Raw genomic sequence first — 18,071 nt, 5'->3', positions numbered from 1 at the left:
ATTTAATAATTAATTATGATTATAAATTTTTTTATATTTATAATTAAAAAAAATGTGATAATAAATAATAAATCTAACTTGGATAATTTTTGGGCTTGTAGTTTTCCAACTATTTTTGCAACTGGGCCAACGAAATCCATTATAATAATATCAACTTTTATAAATTTAAAAAGAATCCGAAGGATATAACATCCATTGCAACTATTTTCAGGCTATCACCAAACCACCTAGGCTTGATCTGTCTCTTTTGAGCATTGCCGGATACCGAGAAATGTTCCATTTTTTGGGTTCTCAAATTTGATTCAGACTGATTTATAAGCAAAGCCCAACCTAACACATTTATCATGTGAAACAGGCCCTCAGCCTGTCCGTGGATAAGCTTATGTCCTGCAATTGTTGTCATGAGATAAATGAGAAAGCCGACTGTTGTCATAAACCAAATGCCTACCCAGCATTATTATTCATTTTTTCCAAGATAATGGAGCCGGTAGGTGGGGCAGCTGCCCGCACGTTTTATTCTTCAGAATTCTTTCACCGGGCACCATCAAACTCGTGCTCTGTCTAGCAATCAAAATTTTAGCTGTCAAAATTTGAAGAATCTACAAGCACATTTGGTCAAAAGCTTAATTTAAATAAAGAAAAAAAACGCCATTAATTTAATGGTAAAGAAAAGATTCTCCTTCTTTTTCTCGATTGCCATTGTGCTCAAATTGAGAGATAAATAGGGAAGTAGAAATTATTGCTTAGCAAGGCAAACAACCCAGCAGCACTCGTGGTGGCAAATGAAAGTTGGCCTCTCTGCTCTCGCCTGCCACAAAGCTAAAATCAAACTAAATCATGCACATGCTGCGACAATCGAGAACCAGTTATCTATGAATCTCCTTAACGATTGTTTGAAGCAAATTAATTAAATCACTTTGCAGATCAGAACCCAGAGCTAAAGCAAATTACTTCAAACAATAAAAATGGAACAACCAGAACCCCAAGTGGCCCACGTAGTCTTCTTGCCCATCCCTGCACTTGGCCACATCAAGCCTATGCTTTACCTTGCAGAGCTTCTCAGCCATGCCGGTTTCCAAGTCACCTTCATAAACACTCAACACATCCACGAACGGCTCCTCTCCGCCGACATGCTGGCATGCCACCCTGAATTTCAGTTCTTGACGATCCCAGATGGTCCACCACGTGATCATCCACGCTCGGGGCAAATGAGTATTACCGAAGTGTTATTGTCTACAGCTCCTGTGATCAAGCCCGAGCTCCGTGAGCATTTGATTTCGCTTTGCAAGAAAAACGGACGGTGGTAGCCTGCTACGTGCATAATAGAAGATGGGCTGTTGTCTTCTTCTGTTATTGATGTAGCAGAGGAATTCCAGATTCCAGTTTTCGCTTTCCGAACATCGAGTGTTTGTTGCATCTGGACTTACTTTCATCTACCCAAGCTCATTGAAGAAGGAGATGTTCCAGTACTACAAGGTTAGTTGGATCAAATCTTCATACAAAAGCAGTCACTCGCAATTCTCACATATTATACATATTATAAATAATTTATGGATGATGAATTAACTGATGTTTTGCTCTATTGATCTCTTGATCAGAAGTTCAGATCTGTTTTGTGGCTGATATATATATCCTTGATATATACAGTTTTATCTAGTTATTTTCTGAGTGGATTTCTTATTTAAGTTTTGGATTGATTTTCTCCAATGATTAGTATGCGTTCACTGATTCATATTAAGACAACTAGTACTCTTCTTTTACTATGATTCCATTACATTTACCTTGGAAAATTTGCCCCTATGGTTTTAACTTCTATGATCAGCTTTATTATGTGAAATCATTTAGATTTTAAGGCTGATAATTTTTGAAGCTGCAAACTAATATCAAAGCTCCCTTATCTTTCCTACATTTGCTGGGAATTTATTACAGTTATCATAGATAACTCATTTCATTTCGAACTCCCATGAAACCTATTTGCTATTGCAGATAAAGACATGGACAAGCCAGTCACTTGCATTCCAGGATTGGAGAATGCTGTTAGACGTCGAGATCTTCCAGGAATTTTCAGGATTCAGAGAGCGGATGATCCAGGCTTGGAATTCTTTATCAACGACCAAACCATAGTCATGCCACGAGCGTTTGCTATGATAATCAATACTTGCGACGGACTTGAAGCACCCATGATATCTAAACTCGGTTATATTTTTACCAAAATCTACGGTGTCGGTCCTTTAGATGGTCTCTCAAATACTCGCATTAAGGACCTAGCAACTTCAGCATCATCAAGCAAAAGTATCCTATGGAAAGAAGAAAAGAGGTTGCATGGCTTGGCTTGATTCCCAGCCGTCGAGATCAGTTGTTTTTGTTAGCTTTGGGAGTGTAATAGGCCTGACACGAGACAAAGTGCTTGAGTTTGGACATGGCCTGGTGAATAGTAGTAAACCATTTTTGTGGGTCATTCGGCCAGACTCAATTACAGGAGAGACTGACCCAAGCCTGATCCTAGTGGAGCTGAGTGACATGATGGCAGATAATAAAGGATTGATAGTAAGTTGGGCTCCTCAAGAAGAGGTCTCGGCCCATCTAGCTATCTGTGTGTTCTTAACCCATAGCGGATGGAACTCATCCTTGGAAAGTATCTATACAGGAGTACCCATGATTTGTTGGCCTGTAATTGCTGACCAAAAAATCAACAGTAGGTTCGCGAGTGATGTCTGGAAAGTCGGTCTGGACATGAAAGATACATGTGATGGATCAATGATTGAGAAAATGGTGAGAGATTTGATGGAGGATAAAAGAGAAGAGATCATGAAATCAATGGGAAGAGATTACAAGAAAAGTTCCATGATGATGTCAAGGAAGGTGGATCTTCTTATTGCAACCTTGAGAAATTGATTGAAGACATACGCTCATTGACATAAGGGCATTTGGCTCACAACATTACATGCATAAAGCTTAAGGCAAGCTACAAGATTTGCACTATTATCATTTCGCAAATTTAAATCATTTGTACTAAAAGTTTTGTTTCAAAAATAAAAGAAAGAACAATAAATCTACTTTATCATGTTAACTGATAATTTATGTATAATATCATTTTGTGCTTGAAAAAAATTACGATTCACTATCATTTTTACCTAAATTTCATTTACTTGCGATGAAATGAGTATCCACGCTCTGGGACTTTTTACTTATATCTTCTAAAAATTCATTATGTTATATATCATTGAGATAGGCTTTTACACGTAAACATCTACATAAACATTTCTTCTTCAGTTTTTTTTATCTTGTTATATTATAATTATATATATGATTCGTACCTTTATAAGATAATAATCTTCGCTTCCTTTTGGATCATGAAAACTTGCAGGCCATTTATTCCTGAAGCGGTTAGAGCGATTAGATTATTAAAAAAGTTCAAGTTGTCGTAATGAGCTTGCTTTCGGAATCATAAGAATGAGACAGTGATCATACGTACGTAAATTGTTTCACCTCCAAATCAAGTTTCAGACTATTTAAAGGGTTTTATGGCTATGTTGTATTCTCCCAAGCCCCTTCTGTCTCCAAGAAATGGCTCGATTCCGCTCTCATTCCCTAACTCTACTTTGCCAGATTTTCTCTCCTCTGTTGCTACTGATCTTCATCATAACCATCCATCCCTCGTATGAAGATGAAGTTGAAGAGCCAATGCCACTGCTTGGTATGGACCTTTTGCTATTGGTCTGCAACCACACATCCGACAGTAAATTTTGTGTCGATAGTCTTTCAAACTCAATAGCATCTACCCCATGGGCAAGAGCGGGAGAGATTGCTAGAAGCGCTTTGATTTTTGGACAGGATAGAGCATACGAAGCCCGAAGACTCATTGATAGCCTGCTCCAAACTTCTTCAGCTCAAAAACCCCGTCAGCTTCTCCAAAGATGTCAGGATCTTAACAACAAGACGATGGAGTGCCTTATGTCGGCTAGCGATAACTTAAACTCATATTCCATTGATTCCATGGTTGAATACTTGAATGAGGCTGCTAATGCCACTAAAAGTTGCCAAGATATCATCCAAGGAACCGATTTTTCGGAATTGGCTAATAAGAATAGTGATATAATTAATTTTTGTGAAATTGGTGTCGTCGCTAGAAAATTCTTTACTCTGGAGGATTTTGAATAAAGTTTTAACTTGCTATGAATTGTGTGCACGAGTAATAGATAAATAAAGGGTTCCGATTGAAATTATAGGAGTAGTACACACAATTTCTGATTGGAATCCCTTAATATTTAACACCCTTTTTCTTAATCAAAAGTACACAAAATATTATTTATAAACAACAAAAGATAAATTTTAATTTTAGAGTAGATACCGTATATGTGCATGACTATGCCTCTGTAATAATCTACAGTAATTTATTTAACTTCAAATACCAAAATCCACCATCAGTCTATCACCTTAAGTTTTGAGTCCTTCTCGCGATAAATCTTCAATAAAATTGCCATTGATATTGGATACCCTTCACTTTGCCGATTGATAAATTCCAATACCCTCACCCTGTATGATTTGATCACTCTCCTTCTGGTCTCTTTCTCTCTTTGCAGTGTTCATTGACATCTTTTCCAACATTTCCATGGTTGGGCCAATAACAACAAGCGAACAACATGCGAACCTCAAGGCTGTGTTTGCTGCTCTTAGGGCTCAACATGATTAGGATAGAAGATGACTTAAAATTGGGCCATTCTACGTAAGGTCCAAATCATGATTGGACATGCTCTATCTTTCCAAATCTAATATAAAGGGCCTATTAAGTACCACTTATAAACGAAAAATAAACAAAATGAACATGAAATGAAATTTGTTGATTTTTTACTGTTACAGGCTGGTAATATTTGATTATCTGATGTCAGTAATTGATATTTGAGATGCAAATATTAACTTTAAACAGAAAAATTCACAAAGAAAATAACTCACAAGGGTTTGAATAACGATAGAATATGATTATTAGATTAAAAGGGATAAAAATTTATTACCAAGACTAAAAATTAAGGGATACAGAAACATCGCTCTATGAATTATAATTAAAAATATAGAACAAAAGAAGTTCACCACTTTAAAAAATCTACCTAAGAGATACAAAATTTGAAGAACAATATAAAAGATTGCTTAAGTATAAAGAAAACTTTAATCTACATTCTACCAAAGAACAATAGAAAATATATAGGCTAAAAACATCCCTTTAAGCATGGAAACTTCTAGATTGCATTCCTAAAATCGTGCCTAAAATTATGTGATTTGCATGTGAACATAATTTGTCCATTTACTCCTGAACTTGATTACAATCTCATTCATATTCATGATCTTCTTTTCTAGTTAGTGTGAACGTAATCTTCCTATAGCAGCCCATCTTATTTCTTCATTTATTTAGTGGATTTTGACTAAAGATAGGCCTATCTTATTTTTAAATAAATCTATCTTAGTCTCAACCCAAGTTATATGTTGTGCAGATACTCTGGTGTCAATCTCTTCTAGTTGAAAAATACTTGTCATCAAGTCTGAACTAGCATTATCTCCGTGATAAGGTGATAAATCAGCAACATTGAAGGTGAAAAATACTTCAATAAGTGTCAGAAAGCTTTATCTTGTAGGTATTTTCTTCAATGTGTTAGAGAACTCTAAATGAATCATTTACCTTAAGTTGTAATTTGCCAAACTTTTTTAAAGAAAATTTCTCTTTCTGAAAGTTAATCCACACCAAATTATCTTTTCTGAACTTCACATGTCTTCGATGCATGATTATTGCCTTTTTATATTTCTTATTTTTTTACAAAATTTCAATTCTGACTTGTTCATGCAATCGTTCAATACCCTTAGCCATTTCTTCATATACCACCTCAAAAGGATTACAACCGGTGATTTGGTTTGATGAACAGTTATAGGCAAACTTTATTTGAGGTAAAATAAGATCCTACTGCTTGATAGTTTTTTCTATGAAAAAAAGAACCAAACACCTCTTGCTAAATTTTATTTCATTCTCTTTTTGCAACCAAGACAGCTTATATAGTTTATAATGATCCACTGCCTTAAAGCCTAATTTCTGCACCATAAAAATAGAAACAACGTTTTCAAAACTTTCACTATCAATTATAAAATCACATACTTTATCATGAATAGTACTTTTAGCATGAAATTTATTCTTGTGCAACCAGTCTTTCTCTTTTACATGCATATCACTTATGCTATATTATATAACAAGTGGAGATTCAATATCACCATAGGTATTCTTAACACATTGTTCAAGATCCTGGGGTACTTCAATAGGTTTTATTTTAGCATCTTCAAAATTTTCATCTTCAACCAACGTATTTATCTTGAAATTTAGATACTCAGAATAGATACACCTACCTCTTTGGCTTTTGAAGTCTCTTTGGGTTACGTGTTGATAGTATTAGTGTCACGGGTCGAGACTTAAGCTCCGAATTCGTGCGACTCCGAGACTCGGGCATCCACTCATCCGACGTCTCAGATCAGCCTAACCGCCACGGTTCACACCCTTGTGAGGTATTATCCGCTCTAGCCCCCCTGACCTCACGATTTTATCCTACAAAAGGTACCTCACAAGACAGAGATGGTGTCAACCCTTATATACCCCAGTGACCTTTCTATTATGTTCGATGTGAGATTCATGACTCCTCCTTACGTCCATAATATTCTCTCCCACCCAACCTCGTGATGTCCTCATCATGGAGGTTGGCCACCCTGTCTACCTCTCTCGAGGTGTTTGGTGTGGATCGAACGGTTTAGGGTTGGCTCTGATACCATTTGTCACGCGTCAAGACTTAAGCTCCGAACTAGCGTGATTTCAAGACCTGGGCATCCACTCATCCGGTGTCCCAGATCAACCTAACCGTCACGGTTCATATTTTTATGAGATATTGTTCGCTCTAGCCCCCCTGACCTCACGATTTTATCTTACAAAAGGTGCCTCATAAGGCAGAGATGGTGTGAACCCTTATATACCCCAATGACCTTCCTATTATGTTCGATATGGGATTCAGGACTCTCCTTAGGTCCGTGACACTAGATTATGGTTTGATGGGAATGGTTCATTCATTCTATAGAGGTAGATTTGAATAAGGTTTGGTAAAAACAATGGTCTTGAACTTGCTTCCCATGTTAATGTATTTTTTCACCAAAAGATCTCTTTGCTTCAAGTTATGAAGCTTAAGGAAGATATCTTGTTGAAAGTTATTTGTGAGATACTTTCTTTTCAACTCTCTTTTCATCTTTTCCCAAGTTGTAATTTTTTTCTTGCCTTTTTCTTTCCATTTGCTTATTCAGATTTTTTCACTAAAATGATGTATGCTTTCTGAGTTTGATGGCCACTAGTGTCACCTTACGATGTTCAGGAACATCTTGGTATTTAAATATGTGTTCCACCGTGTGTAGCCAAGCTAAAAATTCTTTAGGTTGCACCTTGCCCTCGAACTTAAGAATTTTTATCTTTGGATTGAATATGCTAAGATGAAATTGATTTTTGTGTAAATAATCTCTAACTTATCATGGGTGAGATAGAGTGCTATCATCAGAATCGCTAGTATTTCCATAGTATGAACTAGTTTTTCTTTCACCTTCTTCACTCTTCATTTGTTGCCTCCTTATTTCATCTCTCTCTTCTTGTATATGCAGTCGATGTTGTAGTTGAAAGATCTATTATCGCATCTCTTCTATGAGGGCATCCCTTGGATCAACATTGGTAGTTGCTGCAATGTTAGTATTGGTTTCAACCTTTTCTGCTGGTGCTTGACGACGACAACTTGTCATAGCTCTGATACCAATTTGATTCCGAAAATTGATGTTTGAGATGTAAAGATTAACTGTAAACAGAAAAACTCACAAGGATTTGAATAACGATAGAATATGATTATTAGATCAAAAGAGATAAAAGTTTACTACTAAGACTAGAAACTAAAAGATACAGAAACACCACATTAAGAATTCTAATCAATGATACAAAACAAAAGAAATTCATCACTCTAAAAAATCCACCAAAAAGATACAAAACTTAAATAACAGTCTAAAAGATTGCTTAAGTATAAAGAAAACTCTAATCTACTTTCTACCAAAGAATAATAGAAAATATATAGACTAGGAATATCCCTTTAAGCATGAAAACTTCTAGATTACATTCCTAGAATCGTGTCTAAAATCATGAGATTTGCATATGAACATAATCTGTCAATTTACTCCATAACTTGACCACAATCTCATTCATATTTATGATATTCTTTTCAGTTAGTGTGAATTCAATCTTCCTGTTCCAGCCTACCTTGTTTCTTCATTTATTTAATGGATTTAAACAAAGGATAGGCTATCTTATTTCTGAATAAATTTGCCTTAGTCTCAACTCAAGTTGTATGTTATATAGACATTCCGATGCCATTATCTTGTGAAAAAAAAAAAAACCAAGTGAAAGATATCGAAAAGTATCATATAAATTAAATTAGCCGTTTTGATACCCTTTTGGTTTGCTTAGGTCTAAGAAATATGAATCGAGTTCAAGTGTCAAGAATTGATCCGAGCATTTTGTTTTCTCTACATTTTCCAAGATTGATATCATGATTCATCTCACTGAAATTACTTAGATATAGGCATAGAATTTGGGTCTGTTAAGAGACTAGGTACTGTTACTTGTCCAACTCAAATTATATGCATCTTTATTAGGTGCTGGATAATGAACCAAGGAATAAAGTAAAAAATAAAAGAGAATGACTTTCACAGTTTCATACAGGAATCCATATATTAGTTTTCTAGTTAGTAAGTCTGACAACATCATGATCTTCATCAAACAATTAATGAAATAGGATGAAGCTCAATTGATCAGATCAGAGACTGAAATGGAAAAATTTTCTCCCCAAGTACTTATAGTTAGATGCAGATCACAATTGCTTATATTATTTGCTCAACAAGGTATACAATGCTCTATCACAAATATTGCTATTGCTGGAGTCAAACCCTTCTATGATTTCTCCAAAAAGTTACTAATATTTGCAATCCACGCTTAAGAATTAGGAACTGGTCATTCTTTCTTTAGAATATCCGTTAAATTTTTTACAGAGAAAAATTGCCAGAAACAAACAAAAATTGAGAAAATTAAAAAAAAAAGTGGGGGGGGGGACAGTATGAAGTGGTAAATTGTGTTGTAATTAATTGGCCATCACCTTTTCAGTGTTAATTTCGTCGCTATTTCCTGCTTGTTTATTTAAAAACGGATACTCCCACGAAATCTCCCTAAATCTCTCTGAAAATGTCTCATGGTGCCTATGCCTAATTGAGGATCAATGTCAAATGATAGCATGAAATCAATGGATATGCACATGAGCTTCTACTGGGGTAATGATGTAACAGTTCTGTTCTCCGGGTGGCCTGAAAGCAATTCCGGCATGAATGTATTGGCGCTCCTCTTCGTTCTGCTGCTAGCCGCTGGTATTGAGGTTCTGTCTATGTTATCAGCAGTTGAACCTGGCACCAGGCAAATATTTGTAGCTTTCACTCATGCCAGTGTTTACTTTGTTCGAATGTGCTTTGCTTACATGTCCTACAATATTGGAATCTTCATAGCTGCCAATGCTGGCCATTCTATCGGGTTCTTCATCGTCAAGTTTCGTGCTTTGGCTAAGGACACCGAGCAGCGGTACGTCTCCCAACGGCATCCCTTCTAAAATTTGATAGTATTATAGTACTGATAGTGTTGCCCGAGCTTAACCTTTTCGAATACTTATGATATAAAGCTGAAGCTAAGAGATCAATTCAAGTTGTAATCCCCTGCTTTGTACAACAAACATATAACTAATTTGCTCATGCTTTGTCTGTCAAATCTTGTTCTTGCTGTAATGTCGTCTCTGATGGTTCACTTTGTAGGGTCCTTTATTATACTTTTATATGGATATGGATCTGATGAATAATTGTTCACTTAAAAAGATACCCATTGCAGAAAGGGTCACCCAAAAAAGATACGAGACTCAAGCAATGAAATTTTTTATTATGATTACCAGCTTGTTAAAATTAACAAACCATGGGCTTGTCGTTTGGGAGGTGAACTATTGTATGTGGGCCTTTCCAGTACGGCAGCAAATTTTGACCCTTAAATGGTCAAGCAAGCGATTAGGGCTTCTTCCTCTCTTATTTCTCTAAACGCCCGCCCATCCCTCACCCACCCCACCCCCCCCCCCCCCAAAAAAAAAAAAAAACAAAAAGGAGAACAAAACTTTCCCGTGTTTTTTTTTTTTTGTCACAAATGGATCAACCATCACTACAAAGCATCCATGTAAAGCTCCTAGGTTTCGATCTCCTGTCTCTAACTCCCTCCATAACCAACTCATCCACTTTCTACCTCAAAGGTAACCCAATCTCACGCGCCGAAATCCTAGGTGTAATCACTTCCCGGGACCAGAAACCTAACAAATTCCTCAAATTCACGATCGATGATGGCACCGCCTCGGTCACTTGCATCCTCTGGCTCAACCAACTCAGTTCCCCTTATTTCTCCAAGCGCCAACCGGCAACAGTTCTAGTTATTTCCCACCTGGCGAAAAGCTTCGCCGCCGATGTCCAGATTGGGAAACTGGCTAGAGTTCGCGGCAGGATCACCAGGTATACAGGTGAGTTGCAGGTTACCGTTTCTGATGTTTTGATTGAAAGGGACCCCAATGCCGAGACCTTGCATTGGCTGGATTGCCTCAGCTTGGCTCGCCGCTGCTACGGCAGTTAGTTCAGGTAAAATGAAAACCAAATTAAGTAAATTAGGTTATTCCTGACTTTGTTTGTATAGTAATTGTGAAAGCTTTGGCCTTGCAACCCTGTATTTCGTATGTATTAGGTTAAGCCTCATTGAGTCAGGAAGCTGTGAAAGAAAATTTTTGGGTCTGTTGGTTTCAATCTAATGGCTTGTTAGTTGGTTGAATTTGATCCTTGAAACAGAATTCCATCTGATAATATTAACGTGAATTATCTTATGACTAATAAATTTTTAATATTATGTATTCAGGTTAAATTTTTTATTTAATATTAATTAATTTTAAATTGAATATTTAATATGATATTAAAATTAAAATTATTTTTTATTTTTTAATTTATCATATGAAAGATTTTTTTTTATTTACACGAAAATTTATTAAAATAAATTATCCTATATTTAATAAATTTTTAATATTTTATAATTAAATTTTTTTATTTATTATCAATTATTTTAAATTAAATATTTATAACATAAAACTGTGATAAATGACAGCAAGAAACCTTTTGCTTTTCTTTTGGTATATCACTAATCAGGACTACTGTACAAAAAATTGCACTGGAAATTTGTATTATTTTCTGCAGCCAATGCAATGGATTAGACACGAACTATGTTCATAACAAGTTTTGGGTCCAGTCGACCATAGAATGTCAGAACATGGTAGGCCACAAGTTGTAAAACCAGCCCATCCGAGGTTCAATCACGAGACTCACCCCTTTTTGATGATGACTCCTCACTGTTCTTCTGGTACAGAGCCTTCACATGCACAGTGGTAGCATCTAAAACCTACACAGTTCCACCAAAACATATAGAGATCTAAAGCTGATGGATATCCTAAGACAATCAATTTTTTAGATAAGTAAACAAGTCAAACAGATGCAGCTCAGGGCAAAGTAAATTTTCAAATCTACCGTTTTGGTTGCTTCTCTCCTTATTTCTTCCCTGGGTTCAACTTTGAACCTCAAAACTTGATGCACTGAAGTCATCCTTACGAAAATTCAGAAACCTAACAACGATCAATGCATCAATTCTTGGCACAACAAGGATTTAATATGGGCTTTGTTTTTATCTAAAAATGGGCCACATTAAAACCCAACAACCGATTGGGCCTAACTTTTCAATGGTATAAAAGGAAGGGGCTGAATTCTTCCTCTATATATATATATATAATATGATTGTAAGTATAACAAATTTTGTATTGACATTTTTTTTTCTCCGACGATTTTAAAAATACACTTTTTCATTTGGATTTATTAAGAATTTTTTAGTACAAGTGTCAGATTTTTTTCTTGTTGAAAATATAAAGAAAATCATCTGAATTAGATTTCTCGTTTCAAGGACTTCATTCCCCAACTTAATTGGCAAGATAACAAAACATGAAAATTTAAGTAGTTGACACTAGCATCAGATTAATGGTAATTTTTCTTTTTATAAAAAGTTTACTTGACATGCACTTAATGGAATGCTTATGTAAGCCTGCCCAACCCAACCCATGTTCTATTTAAGGAAACAAAGCAGTACACTAATATTAAGCTTTCATTGTTGTTGAAAGGTTCAATTCATACTTAACTACCACTGATAACCTATCCATCAAACATCACCATACTGCATTATTTTCCATTAAGGGTTTTATATTTTTTGTCTATGCTCTGTTTTTAATCTATTTCGAACAACTCCCAAAAAACAGGTTTGGTTGGTTGAGCAACCATTGAATTTTTAAGAGGTGGTCCCGGCTTGATTCTCTTGCACACAAATATTTTCAGGGAAAATTTTTAACATGTTCTTATTATAAAAGAAAATGAATAGGAATTGCAATTGCAATTGCTGGATCCGAAATTCAAACCTGCCAGAAACTATTTCGATGAGTTATTTTTAATATATTTTTAAGATACTATAGTTGAATACCAAATTCCTTAGCCATTAGACTTGCAACCAAATGGAAGAAAATGGTTGAGCTGGCAAGAAAAATAAATCAGGGAACGCTTCTCCCACAAAGTTCCAAACAAGTTTAACGGAAAGGAAGTCCAAGTGCTAACTGCGAAAACCCAAATTCAAGGCTGTAATAGAGTTTCACATTGGGAAAACGACGTTTGAATTCACCACTGGCTCATAAGTCAAAACCACACATTTAATGAATCTCCAATACTCCAAAAGCAAGCGGTGGAATCTTACTATTAAATGTATGGTTAAAAAATAAAGAAATAACTATTCAAGCAAGCATGTTTCTGGCATGAATGGTCGAAATGAGTAACAATTAACTTCACTATGCTAGATATTTTGTGTTCTAAAATCTGTTTTAGAGTATTACGATCATAAATCTTCTACAGTATCATAACCTGACCGTTTACAACCTATACATATGGGGTTGGTTTCTGTTCCATCAGCTGATTCAACCCTCAGTCCGACAGCAATACCTTTGCTAATGTAATAGCTTTACGGCAGAGAATGATTCAAAATCAAATTCATTACTTTTCAGAGAAACGAATAGGGGTTGTACCGGTTGAGATTGAGAATCCTTGAAATAGTTGCCCAATTAATTTTAGAAACTGTTTTGATGGGTGGCTATTGCTTTTAGCGAGGAATAGATAGGTAGGATGTAAAAGCAAAATTTGTACCAAGATTTCATAAACAGTGGTATGTACAACCTTTTTCCCATAAAACATTATTGATAAAAGGTATGGATGAACGGTCGTCATTGCCTTCTGCTATGAAGAAAATATATGCAGAACAAGAATGAAAAGATATTATGTTGGGATTTCCCAATCAAAATCTGGTACGATTCCATATCAATAATCGACGCCAAAAATTATGATAGAACAGGAAAATTGGGACACGAAAAATATGAAAGGAAACCTATAAATTTAGGGGCGTAGCAGAAATTCTGGACGAAGTCAAAAGACAAACAAACCCCACAACATGTTAACATAGTCAATATAACACACACACACATGCTAAAGAACCAGCAATACTCTATCACCACCGCCACTAAGGACACAAGACGTCAACCGACCTAAAACACACGAACACGCGCAATGTACGTGGACTTGTGTGCGTGAAAAATCCGGCGTGTAAAAGTAGTGCGCACCATGTGGGTTGAGCTACGAATGTTAATGACTGGGGACGTGGTCGAGATTGAGATGGGTGAAAGCAAGAGAAAAGATCTCTCCTCCTCTCAATAAAGAGATTAAAAGATATGGAAAGATTGCAAAGGGGAGAAGCTGAGAAGGTAAACTTAACGTTTGACACGTGTAACAGTAAACTTATGCTTTGCTCCACTGGCATACTCACCAAAAGCTACCCCACCCTCCAACACTGCCAATTTTATGCATGCTTCCTGCCGAAGGAAAATTCATCATATTTAGTTTCTACCGTAAAAACCAAAAACCATTTCAGTTTAATTTTTCTTCTTAATTAATCATTTGCGTATTTTTTAAATTAAATTAAAAAATACTGATTTGCTCTGTAGACTCTGAAAATCCAGCTGCCGGACATTGGGGAAAGCAATAGATCCTTGTAATAGTTGACAAAATTCCACCTTCCAAGACATTATTAATAGTTGACAAAATTCCACCTTCCAAGACATTATTAATACATTAGCCAGATAAATTTATCAAACATGCAATGCATTAAGACCTTAAACCATTGTTCAAAAAATGCACATTGCTCAAGAATGAAAGAATCAGCTAAGAAAACATTAGAGTGTACACCTCTTAAGTAATTTTCAATTGTGCTTTGACCTCGTATTGAATTATTTTTATATTGTAAAGAAAAATACAATTTCCTTGCACCGTAAACTACAAAACAAAATTTTGAGCATATGGGAAAAGTGAGAGAGCAGAGGAGAGAGTAAATACATATGACAAATCACATCCCCTTTATTTCTTACTTTCCAGGAAATTGGTTGGGTGGGGAACAGACTGGAAGGGGGGAAAATTCTACAAGCAACAAGCTCAGAAAGAGAATGATAATAAAGTTAGTAGTGTAACAGGACTACACCCATGTGCTAGAGGAGTATCGTGTTCTCTTTTCATGTTCTGCAAAAGATGGGGAAGGGGGATATTTTAACCCCAATAGCCATTTCATTTCATTCTCAGCAAAATTCAGTAACTTATTATTCACTCTGAAATTCATATTACAAACGAGTAACCCCTTCGAATATTTCCCACAAACTTACTGTTTTTCCCCAGCCCAACCAATTGAACAAAACCTGCTGGCTGTGCTGTATCCCATCAGTTTTCCTGACACTAGAAATTCTTTATTTTCATCTAACCTAACCCAAAAAACCATTTCATTTTCATCTTCTTAAAAACCACATTTTCTTTCTTAAACCTATACCTCTATACTACTACTATTTTCCCTCTACCAACTTCCCTTTTTCTTTCTTCTTTCTAAAGCTTAAAATTCCTTCCCATTTCATGGAACTCCCAAAAAAGAAAATTATAAAAGACCAACAGACATTAGTCAACCAACAGACACAAAGGTGAGTCAATATGTCCACTCCTGAGGTAACCTGACCTCATGGTAGATTCCTTTCCGTGGCATAAAATTGCCCTGCTTCTGATTTGCAAAGTCATTCCCACCACTTCGAAGCCTCAAAGCAGCATCTACAAATATAAACCAAAGCCAAAAACCAATTAACAATACAGTAATTTTGAAAGTAGAATATCAAATTAGATTGCCAAAAATCATCTTACCACTATCAGCAGTGACAATTGCGTTAAACCGAGGATGATGCTGGGGTTGAGCACTAATCTCATCAAGATTCAAGTTCAAGGACTGAACCACTCTAGCTGGAAGCAAAACAGTAGAACAAGCTGCCAAAATAACAAAGATAAAACAAAAAAATTCAGATCTAGGAACATCAAAGAAAGCAATACATTTTAAAAAAAGCAAGAAAATTGTTATGGACCTGGCTTCTTGCGGGGTTCAGGAGTACCAATACGCCGAGGCAAGAAAACACCGGTTCCAGCACATTCCCTTTTAACAGTTGGGTTGCCCAAGAAAACAGCCCGCATACCCGACCCATTTTGCGGCTGGGATTGCTGCTGCAGAGGGGGCCATGCAGATGGGGACAAACTCAAAGGCCTATTAGTATTACTATTCTTCCCTCTGGTTTGGACCACATGGTGCTGCTGCTGATGCAGTCCTCCCCAAACCGATGGGTTTTGTTGTTTCATTAGCTGTTTTTGCTTCATTTGCAGAAACTGCAACATAAAGAAAAAAAAAAGCCAATTAAAAACCTGCAGAGGAAAAAATCAGAACAAAGGAATTTTAGCTATGTTTTGACGTTTTTACTTGAGTGGCCTGCAACTTCTGATTAGAAAGAGACTGGTGAGGAGGGTAAAAGCCAGAAACATCGTGAATTGGTGAGGGTTTTCCGGCTGGTTGACCCAAAAGGCCTCTGTTGTTGAATCCACTGCATGATTCTTCATTCATTCGCACCCCTGATACTTCACCAGCCCCCGCATACAGCAGAACCCATGTTCCTGGCGGTGATGAAACTCGAGATTGACAGTTTGGGCTTCCATGGCTAGACCCATGCTTGCAACCGCAACCTCTCCTAAATGCACATAGGGTCGATTCCGGGGAACCGCACAAGACCCAATCCTAAAAACCAAAACAAAAAATGAAGCATGAATAAGAATATAATCCTTGAAGCAAAAACTTATTGGAGAATTTTTGTGCTTAGTTCTTTTAACAGACCTTGGAGTTTTCAGAGGCAAACGAGCGGTCATTTCGGCGAAAATCATCTTTGAGACTAGAGCGAGCCATTTGACGAGTTAACCCAGCGAAGTAATCTTCTTCGTCACTCTCTGTTTCGGTAGAACCCACCACGGACTCAACCGGAGAACTTACATCCGAAGAGAACCCAAAAGACCCAAACCCAGAAGGGAGTTCGTAGGGAAAACAAGACTTAGAACCATCAAACTCAAATCCAAAGCCATCTTTGAGATTCCCGGGACCGTTCTTAGCTTTACTCTTGTCCATGCACAAGTCATCGTCAGTTAAAAACTGAGGCGGAAGCCAAAATTCACCGTCGTCTAAAGCCTCCGCCATGGGAAAGAAGGAAACTAGAGAGTAACAGGGAAAAAAAATTAGGCAAGGGAAGGGGGGATTTGATGAGGACAGTCATGCGTGGTTTGCTGCGTGGTTAAGATTTAATAATAAGTAGTTGCATACCCTGTTGGTTTTGCTGGCCCTGGCAGAGTACGGGGCCCATGCAAAGGAAAAAAGCGAAAAATATTAAACCAAAGCCTTGATTCTGAATTTTTTTTTAATAATTAACTCAGTGTCACGACAAAGAGAGCAGTAACTGTCCACAACAAGCGAGCAAGAGAGGAGAGAGAGAGGGGAAAATTGTAAATTTGTATTTCTAGTGATAAAAAGAAAGGCTCAGTCTTCCACGAGCTCACAGTTGAAGGTGACTAACACGCAGCTACCATAGTGTGGGGTCCGTGGAGGAGTTGGAGCCAGGTAAGTTTGTAGAGAGTGGAGCAAACTGGGGCCAGTTGAAATACAGACCGCACTTGGGCAGCATGTGACCGGCGTCAGGGGCCAAATTTTTTTTCCTTTCTTGGTTAGATTTTAAGCAAATCTTTTTCTTATTTCTGAAGTTTATTTATTGGAAGCTAAACCAAAAAAACAATCACAAATTCACAAGTTTTTAACGCCCTTAGACATGACGTGAGGGCCATGGTTCATCTGCATAGCAGACATTTGCCCTGCCTATGCTGTCCACTTGGCAATCCAGGGACACAACACAATCCTTTGCACTTAAGTTATTTGATTTAATTTAAATTATTTTACAACTACAATTTTCTTAGATTTTGTTTACTCATATGCCCTTAAGAATTATTTTATTGACCTAGTTCACGTGACGAGCAATAATTTCACTACAATCTTGTCTGGACTGAATTCTGAAAACCCTTTCGACAATTCGATCGCTATTCCTATTTGGTACATGAGAAAGTGACATTGGACGTATCCATTTTCAGATTTTTTTTATGAGAAATGCGAGGTGGTTAGATTGTTTAATTTTTTATATCATAATAAAATATATTATATTTAATAATTTAAAAATAAATAATTAGAAATTATGTATTATTATTATTTTAATTTTTATTAAAAAAATAAAATTTAACTAATTAAATTAATTAATTATTGATATTTTCATATTTTCACTTAAAATTTATGATTTAATTCAGAGATATAATCGATTGAGTTCAAGTTAATATAACATTAAATTTGAATTTGAATTTGATTTAAAATTTGATACCGAAATTCAACTCAAACTCAA

The 18,071-nt window shown here is 36.3% G+C and overlaps 3 protein-coding genes and 2 pseudogenes across 4 annotated transcripts; 4 read left to right on the top strand and 1 right to left on the bottom strand.

The window, feature by feature from the left end:
* The first annotated feature begins 824 nt into the window (after positions 1 to 824).
* On the top strand, positions 825 to 3,067 carry LOC111294548 (7-deoxyloganetic acid glucosyltransferase-like; annotated as a pseudogene). The gene is made up of 2 exons (XR_016327267.1): positions 825 to 1,476; positions 1,987 to 3,067. The product of XR_016327267.1 is annotated as a 7-deoxyloganetic acid glucosyltransferase-like (transcript).
* A 500-nt stretch (positions 3,068 to 3,567) lies between these two features.
* LOC149515187 (uncharacterized) lies at positions 3,568 to 4,161 on the top strand. The gene has a single exon (XM_089743009.1). It carries the CDS (start codon positions 3,568 to 3,570, stop codon positions 4,159 to 4,161), a length of 594 nt encoding a protein of 197 aa, XP_089599135.1.
* A 4,905-nt stretch (positions 4,162 to 9,066) lies between these two features.
* Positions 9,067 to 10,136, top strand: LOC111295461 (copper transporter 1-like; annotated as a pseudogene).
* Positions 10,137 to 10,218: 82 nt separating this feature from the next.
* Positions 10,219 to 11,840, top strand: STN1 (Nucleic acid-binding, OB-fold-like protein). Its single transcript, XM_022887899.2, has 2 exons — positions 10,219 to 10,755; positions 11,359 to 11,840. Exon 1 carries the CDS (start codon positions 10,277 to 10,279, stop codon positions 10,748 to 10,750), a length of 474 nt encoding a protein of 157 aa, XP_022743634.2. The 5' UTR covers positions 10,219 to 10,276; the 3' UTR covers positions 10,751 to 10,755; positions 11,359 to 11,840.
* Positions 11,841 to 14,629: 2,789 nt separating this feature from the next.
* LOC111294497 (uncharacterized) lies at positions 14,630 to 16,908 on the bottom strand. The gene is made up of 5 exons (XM_022887815.2): positions 16,478 to 16,908; positions 16,070 to 16,381; positions 15,684 to 15,978; positions 15,469 to 15,588; positions 14,630 to 15,378 (listed from the first exon to the last, which is right to left on the bottom strand). Exons 1-5 carry the CDS (start codon positions 16,829 to 16,831, stop codon positions 15,260 to 15,262), a joined length of 1,200 nt encoding a protein of 399 aa, XP_022743550.2. The 5' UTR covers positions 16,832 to 16,908; the 3' UTR covers positions 14,630 to 15,259.
* Between the last annotated feature and the right edge of the window lie 1,163 nt (positions 16,909 to 18,071).

The sequence above is a fragment of the Durio zibethinus genome, chromosome 14, assembly GCF_047325235.1.
Source record: "Durio zibethinus cultivar Kanyao isolate XHJ-2024 chromosome 14, ASM4732523v1, whole genome shotgun sequence".
In the NCBI taxonomy this organism is placed as follows: Eukaryota; Viridiplantae; Streptophyta; class Magnoliopsida; order Malvales; family Malvaceae; genus Durio; species Durio zibethinus.
This window is presented reverse-complemented; position numbering and strand designations above follow the sequence as displayed.